A 26101-nucleotide genomic window follows, 5' to 3' on the forward strand; every position below is an offset into this window, starting at 1 on the left:
GTTATTGTTTTCTGGTAAAATATTCGATCTAAAAGTTTGTGGTTCGTATGAACCCTCTGCCCGTCTGGGGCACGTTCGTGTGGTTTATAAGTGGCCTCTGCCCTGCAGGGAGTTTACATGACATTTAAGGGTAAGATTCATTACTATGAATGAACCCTAAAGTACAAAAGTAATATGTTTTCCTTTGGTTTTTAAATTAAATATTTATTCAACGGTCAATCTTACGAGCCACGACATCCATGAGAGCCAAGAAAGTGCTGGCAGTTAGTGCATTTTGTGACGCAAGTGTAAATGTGATGTGCACATGACTTACCTTTAAAACTACTCTGTATGGCTAACAAGGCAGTGGCCATATAAGGACCACGTACCACCATTGGTAACGAGCAGTGGGCATATAAAAACCACCGGGTTTTTTTTATTGAATTAGCCCTTCGAGTGGCATTGTCCTCCTCGAGGTCTCTACGGTAAGTGGCGGTGGCCGCGAGACGGACAGACATAACAAGCCGGTTAAGTGGCGCCGCCATTTTGGAAAAATATACGTCAAGTGGCGGGGCCTCAACGGGTGATCATCGCGAATTTGGCGCGTGTTAGAAATATGACCGTTTCCCAAAAAAAAATCTATGAATGATATATACAAACTATATATCACTGAATTCAGCATAAAATGGGTTATTTGATTGTATACCAATGAATTCTATTCTATTTATGTGAATTATGCTAGACTTGTTCTAATCTCATATTACCAATTTTTTTCTACTTTCATGTAAAAATACGTATAGTTACGAAATAAAACAATTGATTGTAGAAAAAGCAGTCTTTATGACAAAACAATACATTTAACACGATTCACACAGTTTATTTCACTTTTTATCAGTGCGTATTCCGTTTGAATGTTCGCGGCTCGACGACGGTCGGCGCGTAATGGGCGAGGTGGGGCAGGAACATCACGTCATTTCTAACAAACTTTGTTTTACGCGGGAATTCGACCGTTAGGGAATACCATCCTTGTTTATTGACGAATGCATCTTGCAAGAGCGACCAAGCAAGGCATAGTTTTAACGGTTTTATTTTAGGCGCGAAATGCAGCGTCGCACAGAGGCCGCGAGACGGTCTCTGCCAATTACGGGCTTGTTATGACCGAACCTTCTCGCGGCCTCTGCCACGCCGAGGCATATTTAATAAAATGGCCGCGCCATTTGTCCTACCGTTCAACCGGAGGTGCTGCCACCCGAAGGGTTATGGGTAATAAAATAAAATCAAGAAATTACTTTTCTTTTTAAGCTATTACCTACCCGAATCAGTAATCAAAAGTAAAAAATGCGTCAGGCCTGTTTAAGGGTTAAGCGTGAATCGAATGAACTGACTGAATGAATGAATGGTTTAGACATTTCTTTTTTTTTAACAAGAAATTGGTCCTATAAATAACCTAATTTTATTTTAGAAGGAAAAAGTTGCGCCAAAAAAGACCTTTTATTGATTTTTATGTTTTAAATGATACTCATTGCTGTAGCGAACTGTCACCAATGACAGATGATGATAGTGGTGGTTCAGGTGCTACAGCTATTGCCTACTTTCCAGCTTGGTTTTAGACCATCTATTGCCACATTTCCGAACAGTGGCGTGAAACAAATTTAAAATACATCCCAACATTTCGAACCCTATACAGTGTCCGTGGTCAACGGGAGATACGCAATATAAACGATATAATCAATTTACATAGTTTTATTTCTTGAATAACTATCGCGGTAACCGAAGACAATATTATGTTTCAAAATGTAAATTATTGTGGAATCCCGGTTCTTTATGTATAAAATAAAATATTTACCTAAATAATTAAAAAACTTTTTGTTTTGGCAGCACTAGGCTAAGCCTGTACCGTGGGAATCAGGACTAAATAAAAGTCCGACTAATTCACTTAAGGGGCCCACTGATTAACAGTCCGCCGGACTGTATCGGCCTGTCAGTTAGAACAAAATTTTGACAGTTCCGAACAACTGACAGGACGATACCGTCCGGCGGACTGTTAATCAGTGTGCCCCTTTAAACCCTCTTAGAACCGCTAGAGCGGAAAGGTTGTTGTTTGGCGACTAGTTAGGGATTGGAAAATGCGGCGTGGGAGGGCCTTTACTTAGGGCCTGACAATTAGTCAAGATAGCAGGAAGTCGTGGGATGTATTTTTGTTGATATAATGTACTTTATTTTCTATTTGGACAATTTTTCTTATAAAAGCTTCCGCATTTGCTATTGATGTAATATAATCAGACAATGCTAGGTGATGATAACAAGAAGATGGGATTATCTTACCTTTGATATAAAGTGCTTTATTTTCTATTTGGAATATTTTTGTTATAAAAGTTTTCGTATTTGCTATTGGTGTAATATTAACAGGCAATGATTGCAGTTGAGTAGCATGGACGCCTGGATTCTAATCAATTTCAACGTCGCTTCCTGTTTACAACATAAATTAGATATAGCGACAATATTTTACCGGGGTTTTTGAATAGGATTCTAACTTTATATCCTCGGATGAAAGCTTTGCCATCTGACGAACTTGCGATCTGAAAATCTCGAAAGATTAAAGCTCAAAATATTGATTTATACCTTAAAAAAAGATATAGTTAAATTAATCGCTTCTTTAGCTGTTTTTTTTTCAGAGTATTTAACGAGAACGAAGTCTCCCGAGACAACAAATTTGAGTCAATTTTTGTCAAGCAGATACATCTGCAAGCGATATTACCTAAGCCACCCTAAGGCGTGAAAAATAATGAAGGTATGAAAAGATTTGCACGCTTCTGAGAAGCCCCGGTAGCTCTGTTGGTTAAGAGCGATCGAACCACGGTTCCATACGGTCGCAAGGTACGTAACGCTAAGTCTGGCCCGAAGCGGTGAATTTTTCCATGTATCTTTTAAAAAATATGTTTTTAACTTTTAGGATATTTTTTAATACGTAAGTTCTGTACCGATGTAATGCATTTTGCTTTCCATCGTGTTTTCTCGGAAACGTTCGTATTTGTCATGCTACTTCAGTTAACCTTAGTCCTTTTTGTACCGAGACTGACTTAGCAAGACACGTTCGTACATTTCCGTGAAATACGATGGAAAATAATTATGCACTGCATCTGTACCTAGTTGACTCTAAATAGTTACTCCATGGCTCTCATGTTCCAGTGTGCTGTAACATTAACAGACGAGGCACGTGGCTCAACAGGCGGTATCGACCGCCGTGAAATGGGCTTGCAGAGAATTGCACTGGATGGCAAGGTGTAATGCATTTCGATTAAGCCACTAAATTACATAATTATAGTACCTAACTTAATTGGTACAAAATTAACATGAAATTACTTAAGTAAGGCCACATTCGCACTAAAAAAAGCGCTTGAATCTGTCCGCACGCTAAATTCGATTTAACGACCAAGGCTTAAAGTCGAAAATCCAACAACGCTTTAAAAAAAGCACCACCGCCATCGTGTGAATAAATACACATTACATATGTATCCATTTGTGTTATTCAAACGCTTTTTTAACGCGCGTTGTAAAAGCGCTAATGCGAATGAAGCCTTAGTGTCTAGGGGGGAGGCCTTTGCCCAGCAGTGGGACACCTTATAGGCTCGTTAATAAAAAAAACTTACGTTATATTTTATAAAAACTTAATTTAAACTAAATATAAACGAATAATTATTTCTGTAAGCATTTTAGTTACATCTTTGAATCTACAGAATAAATAAGAACGTTTTATTTATTGCGCGTTTTTTTTTTAACTGTACTCATACATTTTTCAAAAGCACTGCTTTTCAGGGTTTAAAGAAAGTATTTAAATCTCGAGTGCGATTGTACGGCAAGTTCAATATATGATCAAGTAACTAGTTGCTTTTTGGTTATTAAAAAGTAACTATTTAGCCAAAAACATTTCAGCTTTAATATCGATACAAAAATTTTATATGACAGTTCCTCGGTAATAATTAGTTCTGAGAAGAAACTTATATTACTTTCAAAGAGTTAGGTAAGTATCTAAGATTATTACAACGAGAGTAAATTAATTACTGTGATAACGAAGAAACTTTGTTAATCTAATTACAAAGATACACAATACATACTTTAATCAACTTGTTTAATACTTGTAACACGTACGTACGTACTTGTGCTACGTAGGTAAAATTATTTATTCTAAGAATCATATCCAATATGATTAGCTGGTTTAATAGCTCTGGTTTTGCGCAAACAGTAGGAAAATTTCATGGGAAATTAATTAAATTTTCATTTTGGAAACGGAAAAGTTCGATCCCATACTAATATGAGAAGTTCCGAAATTTTTCAAGTTTCGTAATTCCGGGCATTTTCCGACGGCCTATCACTATGTAACTGAGACTCATATTACTGTCAAACTAGCAATATTTAGTCAATCAGGGACTCAAAATAAAATGTACCAACTGCGAATAAAATTAAGTTCTATAATGCACTGAAAACTCAGGCGATTAGCTTTATCCACAACTACATATATGATACGGGAACGTCGAAAATGTGCTCAAAAGCTTCGAGAAGGTACGGTTTTTTTTCGTTACCGTTTGGTTTCAAAATTACTCGTACACTATGGAATTCGTTTTTAAGACTAAGATACGAATAGTTGACAGAAAATGACCAAGAAGCGTAATCGAGTGTTTTGCATTAAGTTAGAATACGGGCGGAATTGACGTCATAATATTCGATCATATTTAAAATAATAGTTATTGGTTTTACAAGGGGGCAAAGTTTTTGTTTAACCGCTCGTGCTTTTATTGATACCCGAGAAAGCGAAAGATTCCAAAATTGAACCACGAGCGTAGCGAGTGGTTCGAAAAATGGAATCTTGAGCGTTGCGAGGGTTTCAAAGCACGAGGGTTAAACAAAATTTGCCCCCGAGTGAAACGCAAAATTTTTCACCACACCAACCCCAAGGAAAATATTAAATGTAAAATACCAAACAAAATCAAACCACATCAAATCCAAATGATTGTTATTAAATATTTATTATCCAAAATCATCATTTAAAAGTCAGTTCTACCAGCAAACATAAGAAAACAACTCAAAATTTGCATTTGATTACTTTGCCTCACATGTGAATAATATGCAACTTTGCTATCAGTTTTTGAAGTGCAAAGTAAGCCTTTCCGAGCTGGTGTGGTGAAAAATTTTACACCACACCAACTCGAAGCAAATATTAAATGTAAAATATCAAACAAAATCAAATCCAAATGAATGTCCCAGCGCGCATAAGTTGTTCGCAAAAATCGCGAAGCGTCTGGTTGACGTAACTGGTGACCGAAGAGCTGGCGGCTACCTCGCACAACGTATCAGCATTGCGATACAGCGAGGAAATGCCGCCAGCATCCTTGGTACAATGCCTCAAGGGCCTATTTTAGATTTAAGCTAGTTATTAATTTCGTTTAGTAGTACCACTGTATATATTTTGTATGTAAATAAATGTTTTTAGAATGAATGTCATTAAATATTTATCATCCAAAATCATCATTTAAAAGTCGATTCTACCAGCAAACATGAGAAAACAACTCAAAATTTGCATTTGATTACTTTGCCTCACATGTGAATAAATTGCAACTTTGCTATTAGTTTTTGAAGTGCAAAGAAAGCCTTTCCGAGCTAGTAAGTGTGGTGAAAAATAGTTTATATACCAGAACGAAACATATATTATGGTTTACTTAACCTATGACCACCACGTCCACCACACTAGGCTAGGCCTGTCTCGTGGAATCAGTTTAAATAATCCCAATTTTGAATAACTTAAACATCTTCCTACGCTGAAGTTTTGGTCCTGTACTAAGTACTGAATTTCCACACTATTATTTTACAGGTATCAAGTTCTACCTATGTTGGCTTTAACTTTGTAAGTATACTACTAGACCACGAAAACTAGGTCAAAGTCAGTCTAGTATTAGTTTACTAAAGCCCACTTGCACCATTCCACTAACCCGGGGTAACTAACTAACTAACGTTAGATAGAGTAAGATACCTATTAGATGTGATTCGGATCTCTAAGTCATATCCTGTGGAAATCGTTCAAGAGTATCTCCAGAATCGCGCAAATGTCAAATTTGACAGGTTAGATCTTAAACATATCGTTATCGTATCTTGGTGATGTCTAAAAGATATCTAATAGATGTCTATTTCAAAATCCGAATCGGGCTCAATAGCGGTGGCGAGCGGGCAGCAATGCGCTAGAGAATGCTACCTGCCATTACTGCCCCAGTAATATCCTGAAGCACTAGGGTTGTCACTATTGATAGTTGTATACTCTGTATCATCCTTCTCTTGCCCTTGTCCCATTCATTTGGGGTCGGCGCAGCATGTCTTTCTCTTCCACACCTCTCTGTCGCCCGTCATTTCATCATTCACTTGCGTTCGTTTCATATCATCTCTCACGCAGTCCATCCACCTTTTCCTCGGTTTTCCTTTCCTCGTACTTCCCTCCACATTCACTCTTCCTCACATTCATTCTTGTATACTCTGTATCTTTTGGTATTTAAATAAAAGTAAACAAAATTTACCCTCAAATAGCTCCTTAAACCAGTTGAGGGTAGATGAAAACATTACGTGGTCCAATAATGTAGGTTAAAGTCAGGTCGTTCAGTGACAGATCCAGGCGGATTTGTATTTGGTTGGTTAACTAATAAATGTTATAACTACCCGAAAATGTACAATTTGTTTGTTTACTTTTATTTAAATACCAAGAGATACAGACTTGTAGGTCAGGATCTCAAGGACTCGACTCAAATAAAACTTCTATTCGTAGTAATCTATTATAAAAATGCTAATAGACTTGAGCATTCACTTGTAATGAGCTAATGAGCATTTCTGCGAATATAAGAACTAGTCTATTCTTATATTCGCAGAAATGCTCATCGATGCTTTCGTCGAACACTTTGCCGAATCTACTAAAACCTGCGAATGCTCGATGCTCTGCTCAAGTGAATGCTGAAGTCTATCAGCACCTTTTTTTTCAAAAGGTACTGGTTTACAAAGCTAATTGCCAAAACGCTCTAGATCAGTATGAGATTGATGGTATAGTGGTTGAAGAAAGAGTAATTTGTAAAAATTGACGTTAGTATAAATGCTAACATTCTTGAGACTTTCGGCCCGATTCGAACTTGAAGATACGTCAGTTAATAGATCTAGAAACGATATGGATTCGATATGTCAGTGTCAAATGTGACGTTTCTTCCAACAAAAACGTCACGTTTGACACTGACACATCTACTTTAATATACGTCATATCTTAAAGTTCGAATCGGGCAGTTAGGTACATCTAATTGGCCGGGACAGTAAAAGCGTATGTGGAACACTGCCATTTCTGCTTAAGAAAAAGAAAAATAGCGGAATACCGTAAAATAGAAACCTCTACACAATACCGCCGCGTAAGCTTCCAAAAATACTCCGAATAATAAACACCTTATTTCTTCTGATGTTTATCATTTTCAAAGAATAATAGCTGTGGCACCCCTAACGGAACATTATGATGATGTGACATTGCCGGGGCTTTACGGGGCTCTGTAAGGCGACCTCTTAATATTGCCTTAATTAAAACCTCAATGGATGGCGGGAGGTGTAATATTGTAATAAGGGTAGGTAATAAGGAAGTGCAGGGTAATATGAGTTACACTATAATTGTTCGACACAACGCAATATGCTCGGTTCCTGTAGGCTTTGTACTTGTAGGCGTGGTGTCACATAGAGTACCTACTCGTAAATGAATCAACATGTTTGACGGAGGTCGCGAGTTCAAACCCCGGCTCGTACCAATGAGATTTTCCAATGGACTAATCCCAATAAGGCCTCCCCTCTAAGTTGGAAGGTCAGATGGTAGTGGCTTTCGTAAAAACTAGCGCCGACGCCAATTCCTGAAATGTTGACAAGCGGACCCCAGGCTCTCCCATTTGCCGTAGGTAGCGAAAAGCCGGGAATAAAATAAATTAATTAAAAATTAAAAAACACGACTGCGAAAAAGCGAACTGAAAAGACAAAAATAATTTATAGTTGTGTTAGTTACCCAGTCACATGATTGATATTTTTCATTGACTGTACCTGTGTATTTTATTTCAATTGCAGTCGGGGACCTTGATGTATTGACATTTTCCCATTTAAAAGGTAAATGACGCTGAAAAGATAAATTATTTTTGTCTTTTCAGTTCGCTTTTTCGCAGTCGTGTTTTTTAATTTTTAATTAATTTATTTTATTTTATACTTTTTAGATTTTTTAAACCAACCATATGTTTTATGATTTGCACCTGGCTTTGGACCGCGTGCAGCGCGTCACATACGTCGGGCTACGCCCGACTCCTTTAGTATGAGGGCGCCTCCAGCGCCCAGATTTGGTAAGCGTACAACGTGTCACGTACGTCGACTCTTTTAGTATGAGGGCGCCGAAGGCGCCTGGCTTTGGAACGCGTGCAGCGCGCCACGTACGTCGGGGTACACCCAACGCTTTAAGTATGAGGGCGCCGAAGGCACCCGGGTTTGGTAAGCGTTCAGCGCGCCACGTACGTCGCGCTACGCCCGACGCTTTAGTATGAGGGCGCCAAAGGCGCCCAGCTTTGGTAAGCGTACAACGTGTCACGTACGTAGGGCTATTACGCCCGACACTTTTAGTATGAGAAGGTCGAAGGCGCCTGGCTTTGGACCGCGCGCAGCGCGCCACGTACGTCGGGCTATGCCCGACGCTTTGAGTATGAGGACGCCGAAGGCGCCTGGTTTTGGTAAGCGTGCAGCGTGTCTCGTACGTCGGGCTGTGCCCGACTCTTTTAGTATGAGAAGGTCGAAGGCGCCTGGCTTTGGACCGCGTGCAGCGCGCCACGTACGTCTGGCTACCTACGCCCGACTCTTTTAGTATGCGGGCGCCGAAGGCGCCTGACTTTGGAACGCGTACAGCGCGCCACGTACGTCGCTTAAAGTATGAGGGCGCCGAAGGCGCCCGTGTTCGGTAAGCGTACAACGCGCCACGGACGTCGGGCTACGCCCGACGCTTTGAGTATGAGAACGCTGAAGGCGCCCGGCTTTGGTAAGCGTACAGCGTGTCACGTACGTCGGGCTACGCCCGACACTTTTAGTATGAGAGGGTCGAAGGCGCCTGGCTTTGGACCGCGCGCAGCGCGCCACGTACGTCGGGCTACCTACGCCCGACTCTATTAGTATGCGGGCGCCCGGTTTTGGAACGCGTACAGCGCGCCACGTACGTCGGGCTACGCCCGACGCTTTTAGTATGAGGACACCGAAGGCGCCCGGTTTTGGAACGCGTTCAGCGCGCCACGTACGTCGGGCGTCCTAGGAAAGAATCTACAATTTTTTTTAGAAGAAATCATTTATCCAGAAAATACCAAGCTGACTTTGCATAGCATTCGCTAAGACAAAGTGTGAAAATATCATCATCATAAATGTTAAAATTAAATAAAAACATACGGTTATTATGATACTTTCACAATTTGTTCTACCAAAGTTGGTGCAGAGTTAGCTTAGAGAGACTGCATCATATCGATTAATAAATAGAAGCTATATTTTAAACTTTTCGATTCCATTAGCGCAATTTAGAAGGTGTATTAAAAACTATGAGTAGTATACTGTACCTAATATAATAAAATTATATTTTTTTATGATCAGCGGTCAAACCCCTTCTTTTTAATGTCCCATTCAATAATAATATTTGGTTTTATTAGATAAGCTTTTCTTAACATATTTTGTCAATTCTTACTTTCTCAAACTTAAACTTAAACCCACATGTTGCGTATATATTATTAATCGGCTTTCACAGCCCTTCATTTTGATACCCTACTCGATAGGTTTGCACGATATTTTTTTCTAAAGGTTGCGTAATATGGCGTATTAAGTCCGCCATATTGTTTTTATAATGACGTCACATAGCCTATGTCACCCGGGATGACGTAAGGATTCTAATGATGTACCATACGTCTAAATCGGTTAAGGCTATCAGAAGTTAAGGTGGAATAAAGAAACTCACATACATACAAACATGAACGCTGAAAACAATACACTCTTTTTTTTGGGCAGTCGTGTAAAAACACGAATGCGCGAGCGGGAATGGTGATAAGTGAGCAAACATTTTTGTTCTATGTTTGTTTTGTGTTAGGTAGCAGAAAATTTGTATAGTTATTACTGTTGCCCTTTACAGTAGATAGTTTAACTAGTTTGTAACAATAGGTACTTACGGATACATGATATAGTATCAAAGCAACTATATGCGCAGTTAAAGTTTGCCTCGTAGTTTGGAGGCAAATGAGAATAGAGAGAATAGAGAGAGGGTTTATTCGAGGCAAAAAAGGTTTTATACAGAGCTTGTGATCATAAGGACTAATAAGAATGTAGGTATTTTTAAAATTAGCAATGGCAACACAAACTCCAAATTTTCCTGCTTGTAATTCTATTTCATATATTTTGTTCGCTACATTCTTTGTTTACGTATTTATCTGACATCCTATTACGCAAAATGACGGTACGATTAGAATTACAATCAGATCCGCAACGTAGGCTTCGCCGAGTGAATACAAATACAGATCAGCTGTAATCAGAGTCACATACAAACAATAGCCTAAGCAAATTAGAAAAATCTGCGGAAATAATTCGTGTAGTTTTGAAAATTGGTACAGGCATACCTTGTGGTGTCCAGATAAACATACTAAAAGTCCTCGAGGGTAGGGGGTGTGCTGAGGGTGTAGGGTTGAGTTTTGGTCTATTTTGACAGACGGATAACTACGGAACCCTACACTGAGCATGGCCCGACATGCTCATGGCCTATTTTTTTTATATTTTATCAGCAGGTCGCTTAGCTTGCTTACTCTAAACTAAAATTTTTATTTATGATGAACAATTACAAAAAAACGACGTTTTCTTAAATCGTCTATTTTTTATCTCTTATTTAACTTTAACAGCCTGTAGCTCCTAAAGTATTGATCGGAAAGTAAAAATAAACATAACCAAATTTGTAGTAAATTTTATGTTAAAACTTTCGTCTGAAGTAATTATAATGCTATTCGTACAGATATTCGAGATATGAGCAAAAATATGAAAAAAGGTACCTTCAACCCCCCCCCCCCACACACCCTCAGCACACCCCCTAGCCTCGAGGACTTTTAGTATGTTTATCTGGACACCACAAGGTATGCCTGTACCAATTTCCAAAACTACACGAATTATTTCCGCAGATTGCCCAAATTCGGCTTAATTTGACGTGGCTACAAATGAAATCAGACGAAACATTGTCCAAAACATTACATCTTGTCCTATTACCGTATTTGTTTTTGCGATAACCCTTTCGAACTCTGTTCAAACGAACGCCTGCGTTCACAATCGATCAGAGGGTCCTGTAAATACTTAATAATAGGTACAAACAAAATCGGCATTAAGTCAACCATTTGTACTTATTATTTTGTGTGCAATAAAGTATAAATAAATAAAAAAAAAACAAAAACTCACCCCAACATACTGGCCATCCACAAACAACTGCGGGATTCGTATCTGGTCGCTCTTCATCCTATCTCTGATCTCATCCTGATACTCCGTGCTCATGAACACATCCCGCTCCTCGTATTTGATGAGGAGGTTCCTGAGGATCTTCTTCACGAGGTTGCAGCGCTGGTACGTGCTGCGGACGATGCCCATGGTGGTGGTGTAGATTACCACTTTACCGGCGTCTTTTTCTTTGTAGCTCTGTGAAAGAAATTAATAAAAATAAGTTCAATGCAAGACAACGACTGGCAATTACTCAAATTAGACCAGAGGGCGTAGCCAAGATGACAACCGATTATGGAAATCGTCAACCGAAACTTAAATAATGTATGGAAATTCACTTGACTTTTCGTATCTATGGGCCCCTTGCATGCATAAATTGTAGGGGGTAGCATAGGAGCCGTCAGATTTTTGGCGCGAGGCATAAATGTGTCGTTTATGCTTCCGATGTAGCCCACAAGATGGCAGAATTTACTATGCACAAGAAAACGTACCGACCAGAACGGTAGATGGTAGCACTGGCTTTGGCAATGTACATGTGCACATATGTTTCCGGTTCAGGCCACAAGATGGCAGACCCTCCAACGCGCACGGTCCCTATAGCATCTGTCATCCCGATATATTTCTTCTTTTGGTTTGGCGTTTTTCTAAATGTACAATTAAATTGTCACCTTGGTTAGGCCCCCTGGATGTACTTTGGGTGGCTGGCTCAGAGAAATAAGTACGTATGCTGGGGGTCTAGCCAAATGATAACCGTTTATAGAAAACGTCAATCAAAACAGATAACTATGAAAATGATTACGTGACTCTTCTTTTTATTTGACATTATGATTTAACTTTTTGATTGGCATTTGTCGCCTTGGCTACGGCCCTTGATATCCAGGATTAGGAAGAGCAAATTGGTTGTTTTTGGTTCAGACATATTTGTGTAAAAATATTATGGTAAATTGTAAAGACATTGAGCCACGACGACTACGTAACTTTAGGTCATGATATAATAAGATTTCTACTAAAACGCGGTAATTAGGTAAATTAATTATATAGTAAACACCATCAACTAGCAGTGTACGTATTATTTCTAATTCTGGATACTAGTAAAAAAAATTATGCTAACAAACATCAACACAACACCATCTGACAAATACTGTGTCAACATTTGAGCTCTTTCCATTACACAGACCAATATTGACAGTGTTTCAATTACAGGTTTCATTTGAGTTCGGATCGTATTTTCTTCCGTGTTTTCCACTTTCAACCCCGGAACTTTACATAAGGTTGCATGAAGCTCGATTGGACTTAAGTACTTAAAATTTGAAATTCGATGAGCTTACAGTGTTATGCGAAGTTAAATATAGGTATAGGCAGAAGAGTCGTGGTAAATGATTGTCTAATCATCAACACATCACAACAACACAACACACACAAATACCTACCTATTACTAAGACGAAAGCGGAGGAATTACTCGCGTATATAATCGCCTTTTCCTACAAACGTAGACCTCATTTTCCTCTCTGGATATTAACATTATTGAAAATATTTTGACACAATTTGTTGTAGATCCTGTGCCCCTACGTTTGATTTTTTTTTCCATTTTATAATTATTATAAGAGTTAGGAGCATTTAAAATGTATGAAATCTGTTTTTCGCTCCTAATCTATAACAAAAATAAAAAAATAAAAAAAGTCAAACGTAGGGGCATAGCTATGGTTGATATACTTACAACAAATTTTGTCAAAATATTTTCAATAATGTTAATATATCCAGAGAGGAAACTGAGGACCACCTACGTCTGTATTGAGAAACGGCCGTCCCCTTTCCTCTTAAAGAAACCGTGTAACTTGTTAAGTATGTACTTTTTACGTTCTTGCGTGAGTGACCTCAACTCTGGTGCCGATATTTGCGTACCTTTAATCTTTATTAGTCATCAGTTTATCACAAACATTTGTTCCTGACTTATGATTGTTATTTATGTATGTATTTATCTATACAAGTATGTATATCGTTGCCCAGCACCCATAGTAAGTACTAGCTTCGATCAGTTTAGGGCCAGGTCGATCTGTGTAAGGATCTTACGATGGACATGGAAAATAACAATGTATTTAACGTAACCCATAATAACAAATTAAGTTGGATTGGAGCTAGCTCAGTATAATGGTACATATTTATGAAAATGAATAAGTATTTATTGCAAAATTAAATAATAATTAAATAAAAGAAAATCCTTGTTAAATTGTTCGCAAACACAATGTTCTTAAGTATATAACTTTTAGTTAACGAGATTGTTCATATCATAAACCGAATGACAATTTAATTCATCATTTACGAGGTAACAAAACCCTAAAACTTATTTTAATTGGAACATTATATCCCAAAACTAAATTAGTTTGAGCTGCTCATTAAAATAACAATGTTATAGAAAATGTTACGAAAATAAATCGAACTTAAGCAATTTTGATTTATTTTATGTTAATTATTCAGAGAATAGTTGATTCAAACTATTTAAAATATTTATTGTTGGGTATTAATGTTAAGAAATGTTTGGCATTAGGTACGATCATGTACGATATAAATACTAATGATATGAATATACATACTAGGTAGGTATATTTGTATTTTTTAACTACGGTATACCGAGTCACACACTTACTTTGAAAATATGTGGTGTTGTAAAATGTAACTATTAATTAAGCGGGTTTTATGATAGGCATAGAAGGTACACGAACAGACGAATGCGGTATTTACTTAATAATATCATATAGGTACGGATAGACAGACTGCCCGAGCACCCAAAGAAGCCATTATTTGACAGCAAAAGCTGACTTTTGCTGTCGGCACAGTGAATCCTGAGAATTATGTTTAATCTCCCTGTAGGTACAGGGATGATTATACTCTATCTATATTATTGAATTTTGAAAACAGCGCCATCTATCGTCGAGTAGTATAATCACCTCTACGCTAAGACAACTTGCGATGTAACAGTCACACTCAGTGTATCTTTATAGGTACTTAGTTATGAATATTATGTATAGATGGCGCTGTAGTAAAAAATATTTAGTCTTTTATTTTATTTTATTTGACCCTGAAATATAATAAAATATAAAGTTAAACATGTTTTGCTAACTTTAGAACTTTTTCAGATACTGTAATAAACAAACTAATATGTACTTATGTCAGTTTCGCATAAGTTCTAAAGCAAATAAAATAAAGCGAAAGAGCTGGACAAAAAAGGGAAAACTGTCCGAAAAAGGAGTACAGTACAGTACGTATTTAGATGCACATCCTTGTAAATCTGCTTGTAATATGATGCGCAGAGAATAATATTGCTGGACTTGGACTTTATCAGTTGGTATGTAACAGTCAGCATCAAAAGTAGCGTAGGTATAGACTATGCGCCAAAAGTATCCACCAGTCTGATAATTTAACAAAAAGAAATGTTTAATAATGTACTAATTGCATATACTTTTAAACGGTAACAGTCGAGATATACATATCTCTATTTGGAAACGTATTTGAGGGTGGCAGATAGGAAGGTACTTTTGGTGCATTGTTTATTCATACGCTACTTCAAGACATAAAGATAAGATGTCCCTCTCCTTTTTTAACAGACTTCAAAAAAGGAGGAGGTTATCAGTGCGACCGATTTTTTGGTATCGCAGTCTTAGTACGGAAAGGTACCTATATTCGTCACGCACGTGACAACTTCGTAGAGACAATGTCCGATTTGCCAGTGTCATTTTACCATTGCATAACATAAGCCACGGTTGACCGATCCTAAGTAGGTATGTAGGTAGACTGACAGGTGTTAAAAATATTGCACGAAGTCACAGCAGGTTGAGAAATGCAGGATGGTCAAATATTTGTGTTAAGTTTGACATCTTTTTGTGATTTTTTATGGACAGTCAGAAATGAATCCCTGTAGGCTGTGCAATAAGTAAAGGCTCCTCTTCACGTTGGGCCAACGCCAACGCCAACGAGGGACGCATTTATGCGTTATGGCTCCTCTACACGTTGGCCAAACGCTCCGCCAACGATTGGCCCATGAGTTGGCCGTGCCTTGGTCGGAAAGCTACTACACGATGGCGAATTTCAGTTGTGATCTGACCGGTTTCCAAGATGGACGTGGGAAGCATTAGCCGTTGCAGCAATTTATCTAAGATACGCCACGTACCATTATTATCATCAAGTAATTTAAAAAAATGTCGTAGAAGCTGCAAGAGTTTTTTGATGATACCTACTTCCCGAAAATAAATGAATGTTAGATTTTTTTTAAAGAATTAAATTAATTAAATATTTTTTTTTAATTTCATGTTACCTTATAATTTGCTTAAATTATTTTAGAGCATATTATAATTTTGTTACTAGCTTACCAACATAGCTGTGCAAATTGTGCAATGTAGGTACTTACTATATATAAATAATAAATAAATAAATAAAAATGTTATTTATTTAGGTATGAACCCAAACACAAAGTTATATAGTTAGATATGTATATAATATTCATTTATTTAACAATAAGTATGTATTGTTATATTTATTTATTTAAATTGTAAATGTACTGTCTGCGTAAATTTCCTATTCCTTCATTACTTCCATAACGAGGCCACGTACTCGTCATTTTAATTTAAAAAAATACTGAGCACAAACATCCGCACTCGACCTCGTTCGAGCACGCACTGTGGATTGGGCCACGTGTAGATGCGTACCGCAATCGCTTGGCCAATCCCTTTGATGTGCGGCCGAAAAACCGACACCGCGGAAAACTCATAGCCATCCCGCGCGCCAAAAGCCAACCGACACCAATACCCCCTCTACACGTTGTCCCAACATATTGGACCAATAGGTTGGGCCAACGTGTAGAGGAGCCATTAGAGGGAGCAAGTGATATTGCTATCTCATTCTACCGCATGGCTGCGTCCCTCGTTGGCGTTGGCGTTGGCTAGGGAATGCAATAACCGGCCAAACTTCATAACCGATTTCGGTTACGGTTATGCCCGAAAAATAACCGAATATCGGTTATAATCGGTTACGGTTATTATCGACGAAAAATCATAAATTTACAATGAAGTAATTAAAAAAATACAATAATCTTTATTTTAGTACCTACAGTATTAGGGAATGTGAGTAAAAGTCTTCGTTTTTTAATAAAACACACCAAATACAGTAAAAGTAAAATATGACCTTGGATACAATATTCAATAAAAATATTTCATAAATAAGGGAAGTAAATTTGGTATATTTTAGTTATTAAAGTCCACGAATGACAAAAATTATAGTCACAGGCGTCACAGCCAAAAAAGGCAGGATTTTGTAGTTATTAGATGATAAAAACCTTAAATTCAAGTCATAAATAAATAACCGAAAATAACCGTAACCGGTTATTCGAGTTTCCAATATTCGGTTATGAAATTTTGACAAAATATTCGGTTATAACCGAATATTTCGGTTACGGTTATAACCGATTTGCATTCCCTAACGTTGGCCCAACGTGAAGAGGAGCCTTAAAGAATATGGCCCACATTTTATTCTCGTTATACCCAACAATGGTCATACAAGTAATCATCGTTTTGAAAATTTGGCTGCATCAATATCATATACATTGAAGTTTATGTAAGTTTTGTATAGGTACTATTTTATAAAATAATTTTACTTGTGGTACCCGTAATTCTATTAATAACTTAAAATTACAAAAACAGCGCTCCAAACGAAGTAGATTTCTTAGAATGTTCTACTATTTAATGTTATTTGTTTTTTTTTCCGTGCCTTCAACAGGGTAGAAGGCAGTGTTGGGCATTCAAGAATAAAATCATTATTTGAATAAGAATTCGTAGGAATAAAATCATCTCGATTTTATTCCCGTCAAAAATATTCAAATAATTTTGGTCGGGAATAATTCGTATGAGAAAAAATTGAATGAGAATAACTTATTCTTAATCAAATAAATATAATCATGATTTTTAATCGAAATAATATTCCACGAATAAAAATGTAGTCCGGGTACCGTATAGGTACTAATTACGTATAGTTAGGTAGATGTAATAGTAGTTAGTCTCTTGTCTAATTTATACCTATTTTATGGAATAAAATCTTACAAATTGACTGTCGCATAACGCATAGTTTCAGTAACCGTATTATTTTTAATTTACTAACCAAATCATTAGGTTCTATTTAGCTGGTCTAAGCGCTTTGTCTCTATCACTCTTACATATTAGTGCGATAGAGAGACGGAGGTAGCGTTCCGTTGACGTAGCGCAAACGATTGGCATATTGGCTACGAACCCAAGGTGCCTAGCCAAGATGACAATTTTTGTTTTTATTTTAATAACCAAATCATTAGGCAAATTTAGTTGTTCTGGAGGCCTAGCCAATATGCCAATCGCTTGGGCTCCAACAACGAAGCGCTTTCTTTCTCTATCACTCTTACATATTAGTGCGATAGAGAGACAAAGATAGCGTTTCATTGTCGTAGCGCGAACGTTTGGCATGTTGGCTACGCTCCCAATGTGCCTAGCCAAGATGCAATTTTTGTTTTTATTTTAATAACCAAATCATTAGGTAAATTTAGCTGTTCTGGGGGCCTAGCCAACATGCCAATCGCTTGCGCTCCAACAACAAAGCGCTTATTTATTAGTGCGATAGAGAGACAGAGAGAGCGCTTCGTTGTCGGAGCGCAAACGATTGGCATAATGGCTAGGCCCCCAGAACAGCTAAATTGTAACCAAAGATTTGGTTATTAAATTAAAAACAAAAATTGTCATCTTGGCTAGGCACTTTGGGAGCGTAATATCCAACATGCCAAACGTTTGCGCTACGACAACGAAACTTAATTTTATTCTAAAATAACTAGTGCAAGAATAATTCTAATTCAAATCGATTTGAATAAGAATAAAATTTCTGTTTTTATTCGTATTCTTATTCAAGTTAATTTTTGCCCAACTCTGGTAGAAGGCACATACAAACAGACGGGTCATTTTGGGACAAGTATTGAGATTTTGAGTTTCAAAAACGTCCCGCTTGGCGCGTTGTTCAAAATACCATACAAAATGACACTTAACGCAAACGTGGAAAACAAAGGAACGTCACATCACGCTATCGAATGAAAACACTTATGAATTCGGGCCATATTTTCGGCTTCATTTATTGACCATAACTATTTTCATTTATTTGTACCTATTGAAAATGGCCGACTGTGCCGAAGCCCATCTTCATTGCATAACCACCGTACTGTACTCATCGTTATGTCATAGGTTGTCGAATTGCATTGTATTGATTGGTTTATTGCCACTCGCGATATGACAGGTGATTGTAAAACAATTAGGGTTCCATAAAAGATTATATTGATGCTTTTTTAGAGTTAATGGATTTCATTCAATTTGATCCATCCTGTATTTATGTAACTGCGAAATAGGTATCTAAGAAGTTGAGTTCATATTCAGTCAAAAACTGTGCTGTGTGGGAAAATAGGTATTATATCTATCTACATATGCGAGTAGCGGAAAGATTCCAAAACGTTAAAAAGTTATCGGTTTAGGTTCCCGAGGACAATAAAATAAGAAACAAAGAAATCTTTAATTATGAAAATGGTGTCAGTATTATTTAATTATTTATTAAGTAAGGTTTTAGTTTATTTAAAATGTGCGATACATGTCTTCTGTATTTGTATGCCATATGGCGAAGCATATATAGTGATACTTTTTATTACCTACCTATACATTTAAGACCATATATACATTTAAGAAGAAGAAGAAGATATGGTACATGTAAAATTATATTTTCTCAAACATGCAATGAAATATTGATGTTATGTTCCTTATAATAGGCTGCGAAGTATGACGTTTCAGGTGCGGCTAGGACAAAAGGTCGTTAATGGAATTTCATACACATCTTGCAGGCCTAGGCCGGCAAAGTCCTCTTTTTAGGGTTCCGTACCCAAAGGGTAAAACGGGACCCTATTACTAAGACTTCGCTGTCCGTCCGTCCGTCCGTCCGTCTGTCACCAGGCTGTATCTCACGAACCGTGATAGCTAGACAGTTGAAATTTTCACAGATGATGTATTTCTGTTGCCGCTATAACAACAAATACTAAAAACAGAATAAAATAAAGATTTAAATGGGGCTCCCATACAACAAACGTGATTTTTGACCAAAGTTAAGCAACGTCGGGAGTGGTCAGTACTTGGATGGGTGACCGTTTTTTTTTTGCTTTTTTTTCGTTTTTTTTTTTTGCATTATGGTACGGAACCCTTCGTGCGCGAGTCCGACTCGCACTTGCCCGGTTTTTTAATTTTCATTTCACAGATATTTGTGACACAGCATCGTGGCATTCATCCATAAAAAAAAACAAGAGGCAGTATTTGCTTTATGGTTCGTAATGACACTCTGCCACTACGCCTATAAAAAAAAAACAAAAAACAATGTTTGCTATAATTTGCAGTTTTATTTGTATAAAATCAACATGAACTTAATAAATAATACATTCAATAATTTTATAATTTTAAATTATAAATTTAACTACACAAATAAAAACGTTTAAAATATTTCATCTAAACGTTAGCGGTAAAAAGGTCTACTCAAACACGCGTAGTTATATTTTTTAAATTGTTATGGAGGTAAAGTTGAAAAATATTCATTCTGTTTTATTGGATTTATGGTGCGTTGTTGATTTTTTGACTTTAATATGAGTTCCGACGAAATAATGAAATTAATATTAATTGTAATCGTAGGTGTTGGAATTGGCAGCGTAAGCAGAATTGATTTTAATAACTTGCTGCGCCTGCCGCCAAGTCAAAGACGAAGTATGTATATGGTTGCTTATGGCAATTTTATTATTTGAGAAACTAAGAAAAATGGCTTACAGTTTATTAGAAACAGTTTTGTGGCATATTTTAAATGAATGTTACTACAAACTCGTCAACACTGTGGAAATTATACTTATTTACTCCATGCATAAAGCAACGATGTATGTGAAACATGATATCAACATGAAAGACTATGTAAACTTATGTGACGAAAACGACAGTCAGACGGATACAAGGCGAAAAAATCAAAGATACATGAAAATATACGGGTAGTAAAAATACACGACTCGTGTAAAACATACGCGTGATAATGATATAGGTTTTCTCGAAAATGAGGCGCAGAGGGCTGTGTTCAGCGTTGAATAAAAAGCATAAATAATGGAGATACAGTTTTAAGACCTACTGTTGGACCTATGTTTAACAAATAAATAATTTGGAATTTGGAAAATGCCACTGTGTATTTTTATAAATATTAATGCGAAACGTCACTTGGTAGTTTTTTGCTATTCGGACATAAGATAACAAAATATTGCTAGAGTTAGACAAAGAAAAGTCTGCAACGATTTTGATAGCATATGCAGTGCCAGTGTTATTTATACGTCATAATTTCATAGAAGTTTGACGTTTAAAATGACACTTGCACTGCGTGTGCTATCAAAATCGTTGCAGACTTGTCTTGGTCTAACTCTAATAGATGTGCGATTTACGGAACCCTTAAAGCGCGAGTTCGACTCTTCGAGGTCTTTTTTAAAAGCCCCTTTGTCAATAATAAAATTACACAAACCTAAAGGGCTTTGTTTTTTACCGCCATAAAAATCACCAACAGTCGTATTCGAACAATGAGATACGTCAAAGACTAGATCTTGAAACGATATGAATTGTCAAAATTGACGTTTCTTCAAACAAAAACGTCACTTTTGACACTTGTTTGACACTGACATATCCAATCCCTATCGTTTCAAAGCCTACTATTCAATAGCCGAATTTTTGGAGGAATAACAATCTTATGTCCATACTTTCATAGACCTAGGTATATTTTTCATAATCTTGCAAATACATCTAAGACCTAATTAGAGTAATTGTTGGTTTATGTAATGTAAATTCTATACATTGTTATGCTTTTTGTATAAACTACGAGCATTTATTGTACCTAATAAGACTTTAGTACCTATAAGATTAAAACTAATTGCTATACCCTGTCCGGGTTCATGTTCACATATGTGTACCTTGTATAGTTATAATGTTGTACATGATTGCAATGATTAAATGAAATAAAATAAATTAAATGAAATATCTAGTATTTGACGTATCTCATTGTTCGAATACGGCTGCAAGTCATTACGTGTACGTTTATCCGTAAAAAATTGAGCCTCATTTTAGTGAATAATGCAATAATTTGATAAAAGCTCGTTGAGGTGTGGTCCACGCAAAGGTCATTGGGAATTTCGCGGTGTGTTGCATCACACAAATAGTGACCACACACCTGCTGGGCAATGTAATAGCTGATAAATGTTTTGCTGAAACACTGGCGGCATTAAAACACTGTAGATACATTAGATGGAGCGATGACCTTCTCAAGGCGGCTGGCAAGAGCTGGATCAGAGTTGCCGCAAATCGTGCTCAATGGCGTGCTATAGGAGAGGCCTATGTCCAGCAGTGGACGAGAGTAGCCTGATGATGATGATGATGAGATACATTACATTTCGACTGATTGTTTCGTATAGTTTATGTAGTAATCGTAAAAACGTACAGAGGTGTATTCTGATAGTAATACCTAACATATTCTGAATTTGAACTGCATGTGTTATGGATATGGTCTGTCAGTGTCAAACGCGATGTTCCTGGTTGAAGAAATGTCAGTTTTGGTACTGACAGACCATATCCTTAGCAAACCTAGATCAAATTGATAACATATGTTATTACAATCATCGCCTCCATGACCCTTACTTAGGTACCTACTTTACTCTGCCGCTTAGCTTAGTACAAAATTTCTGTAAATGTGAGTTATAATCTTTTAATATGTTAGCTTAAGGTACCTACTTATTTTACTTATGCCAGTTTTTATTTGGTATTCGTATGTTGAAACTTACAAATGTAGACCACGTGAAGACTACTTTTTTTAAAATACAAATATGCTTCATAGTGCTACAGAACAAAACTACGTTATGTACAGTGGCGTCCAAAAGTGCATGGATAGATGTCGACCGTAATGCCTTAGTATTACGGTTGAAACATGTCCATGTACTTTTGGACGCCACTGTAAATTATTTTTCTTAGTTTTAGTTGTCAGTGAGCAGAGCTTAAGTAGCTTATTTATAAAGCATACTATTAAATTATAGCTTGAAAACATAGTAAAGTTAAACCAAGAATAGTGCAAGTGTTATTTATACGTCATAATTTTATAGAAGTTTGACGTTTAAAATAACCCTTGCACCGCGTGTGCTATAAAAATCATTGCAGACTTTTCTTGGTCTGACTCTAGGCAAAGTAGGTACTTTTAAAAGTCAAGAAGCAACTCATTGCGTCACCGGCCCTGCGCCACACACTTTAAAACAAAAAGTCCTAAGCGACGAAGCTTTTATAGAAAGAACATTGAACTCTATCAACAGCTCATAAGACTCAAACTGCAATACTGATGTCAGTAGAAGTTGTTATTGCTTGCAATTTTCCGACCTTCCCGGGTCACGGTTCATTTCGTTACTTTCATTCAGTCATACGTACAATTGTACTGACGCTTCCTTTCTTTTGTTTGATTGAATAAGTGTTTGTGAACTTAGATTAGGTCTGAACTCAAATTATTGCTCATTCTAGTGTACCTAGTTGTTGAAGACGGAATAGTTTAGGTTAGCAAGGGGGCAAAGTTGCTATTTAACGCCTCGTGCTAGCTAATATTGATACCCGAGCAAGTTCAAAAAGTGGGATCTTGAGCGTTGCGAGGATTTGAATGCACTAGGGTTAATGAACTTTGCCACCGAGTGAAACACAAAATGTTTAGGTTAACCACACCAACGCGAGGAAAATACCATACATTACAAATCAAATGCAAATGAACGCTTTTAAATATTTATCATTCAAAATCATCACTCTCAATTCAATTCAAGTCAAAATTTGTGTCAAATTCTCGCTACACTCGTGGTTTAATTTTGGAATCTCAAGGTCTCAAGCTTGCTCTGGTATCAATATTAGCACTTTGTCCCCTTGTAAAACAAATAACTAATATCCTGTTGTAGATTTCGTCTAAGCTAAATATGCACAATCTTTGACGTGACGTCAATTGGTGACATAATGTGGGAGTGCCATTATGTCACTATGCAGAAGAAATAAAAGTCGAGAGAAAAATGTGCGCATCATAACCGAGTGTATCGAATATCGCATATTGTAACTAAATGTTTATAACCATTACCATCAGATCAGCTAAAGTGCTTTACCTAAAGTAACCTGAGCCCTCACAGTCTGGAATTAGGTCTCACACCTGACCGGTCTCGATTAAGAGCTCACCGTTAACTTACGTCAGACCCTTGCGGTCACTTAATGCACTAACAAGTGCTAGAGTTAAAAGCGCTTTTAGAGATAATGCGTTGGTCAATCGAGTGACATAACGGAAAGTGATAAACAGGTGACGTTATGTCTAGTGTATTAAGTTACACTTAAGGTGACATTCCATTTCCAACGACATCAGCACTACCACTACCAGTCATTTTACTGTGGAAATTGACAATAACACCGACGCGTTCGTACTATTAGTAGTGCAGCTGCGGTCAGAAATGGAATGTTACCCTTAAGGTACTATTCGGATTCAAACTGCACCAGCATTTACTGCAGCAGTATTGCGCGACATTACTGCCGACTGCATTGCTGCTTAAAATGTCCAATCAACACTACCGGCTCGATTCGGAAAATGAATTAGATTTCTACTAGACTTCAACAAGTTACGATACGGATAATTTAAAGATATTTGTAAGATAGGTATGTCAAATTTGACGTTTCCGCGATTCTGGAGGTCCTCTTGAACGATTTCGACAAGTTATGACTTAGATATCCAAGTCACATCTAGTCGATATCTAATGTAGATCTAGTTGATCTCTAAATCGTCTCAAGATCTTGTGATTATCTCGAAATCCGAATAGGCCTGTACGTATCACTACATACACTTTAAAAAACAAAGTCCCCCGCCGCGTCTGTCTTTGTGATTTTTGGTTTGTTTGCGATAAGCTAAAAAACTACTGAACGGATTTTCATGCGGTTTTCACCTATCAATAAAGTGATTCTAGAGGAAGGTTTAAGTGTATAATTTGTTAACCTGTGCGAAGCCGGGGCGGGTCGCCAGTTTAGTATATCTCGATAAAATGACTTTTCCGACGTTTCCTGCAGCAATGCAGGATTTAATGTGGTAGGTACCTACCGTTTGGTTCCAAACATGATATTTATTAATGGACCTTAATGTGCAATGTAGAAACGTAAGTGTACACAGATCGTAATATTCCTACATCTATCTTATTTAATTAACTAGATTGTGTAGGCAGAGTAGTAATTACATTAGCATGCAATTATTGAATGCACGATTAAACTGGACAGTTATTGAGTGTTTTATAAGTAGCGATGTCGTGACGATGTCGTCTCGTTTGCTGCCACAGTCGTCAGCGCAGTTGCCACCAGAATGTCACCTTAACGTTGCAACAGTAATGATGCTGCAGTCGTTATTGAAATGTCACCTTAAATTAGTTCACAATGAAGTTGCAATAATCATCTGCCTAGAGTGCTAGTTATTGTAACCAAAGATGATATAAAAAAAATATGGTTGTCTGTAAAGTCGGTTTACGGATGATAATTTCGCATGATAACATCATAAGAAAACATTGATGAAAAATTGCATACTTAGCAAGGCCGTAACGTTACCATGGAGATCTATTCTGTCCACAACGTTACCATGGAGATCTGTCCACAACGTGACACTTTTTCGTGCATGCTATACCGGTGTTCCTCGATTTATAAGACGTTATCACGTCAAAAAAACAACTTTAAGAACTGACATTTTACTTTGCCAGAATTAGCCAGCTCGGCGGTACCACACAGTCTTACGAGGCGCCGTGTACCTTCGTGTAATCTAAAAGTCTTTTCATAGCCATATAGAACAGTTAGTTAAATTGTACATTACACGACATGCGACTTCGAATGCTCACTAGCTCGTAGCAATACTTACGATTATTTTATTGCGTTTTAAAATAGATTATGAACTTTAAATATAAAAATAATCGTAAAAACTGTCATCAGCATTGGTAGTGGGTAGGTAGTAAAGATAATATTCATTAAAATTTTCGAATTTATATTTCAGAATTCTGACTAAAATGTCTGGTTTACGTTTTCTTGTATTTTATGTGTCAATAAATACAGAATGGTTGTAAATGTAATAATACCTTAAGGTCAAGTGAAGTCACTAGCAGAAGTGAGTAAGAGGGCGAGGTGTTCAAAATTCTTATACTTATGTATAAGTAAGTAACGCTCGTTTTGTGATTTTATACTTTTTTAGTATAAACGTACTACATAAGTTACATTTCGTGTAAGTATTTGGGGACCCATTTTTTAAATTCGACCGCTCGATTTCGTGTATTTCGTTCAATAATATCTCCATTACTAAGCATTTAAATTTTACTAATAGAATTAAAAACTAGTGGTCAATACCACTAGATTCCCAATTTCAATCGCTCGTATTTCTAAAATTAGCATTTCGCCGTTTTCCACTGATTTTCGTGTGACGAAATCGAGCGATCGAAATTAAAAAATCGCCCCCCAGGATAGGTAT

The 26101-nt window shown here is 37.1% G+C and overlaps 1 protein-coding gene across 1 annotated transcript in view; it reads right to left on the reverse strand.

The window, feature by feature from the left end:
- The window catches only part of LOC134794895 (glutaredoxin domain-containing cysteine-rich protein CG31559-like), a 159248-nt gene that overhangs the window by 36626 nt on the left and 96521 nt on the right, over window positions 1-26101 (reverse strand). Inside the window, exon 3 of the mRNA XM_063766738.1 lies at window positions 11473-11706. Within this exon, the coding sequence (XP_063622808.1) occupies window positions 11473-11706 (234 nt within the window). The remainder of the gene's footprint in view (window positions 1-11472; window positions 11707-26101) is intronic.

This window comes from Cydia splendana, chromosome 11 (genome assembly GCF_910591565.1).
Source record: "Cydia splendana chromosome 11, ilCydSple1.2, whole genome shotgun sequence".
NCBI classification, from domain to species: domain Eukaryota; kingdom Metazoa; phylum Arthropoda; class Insecta; order Lepidoptera; family Tortricidae; genus Cydia; species Cydia splendana.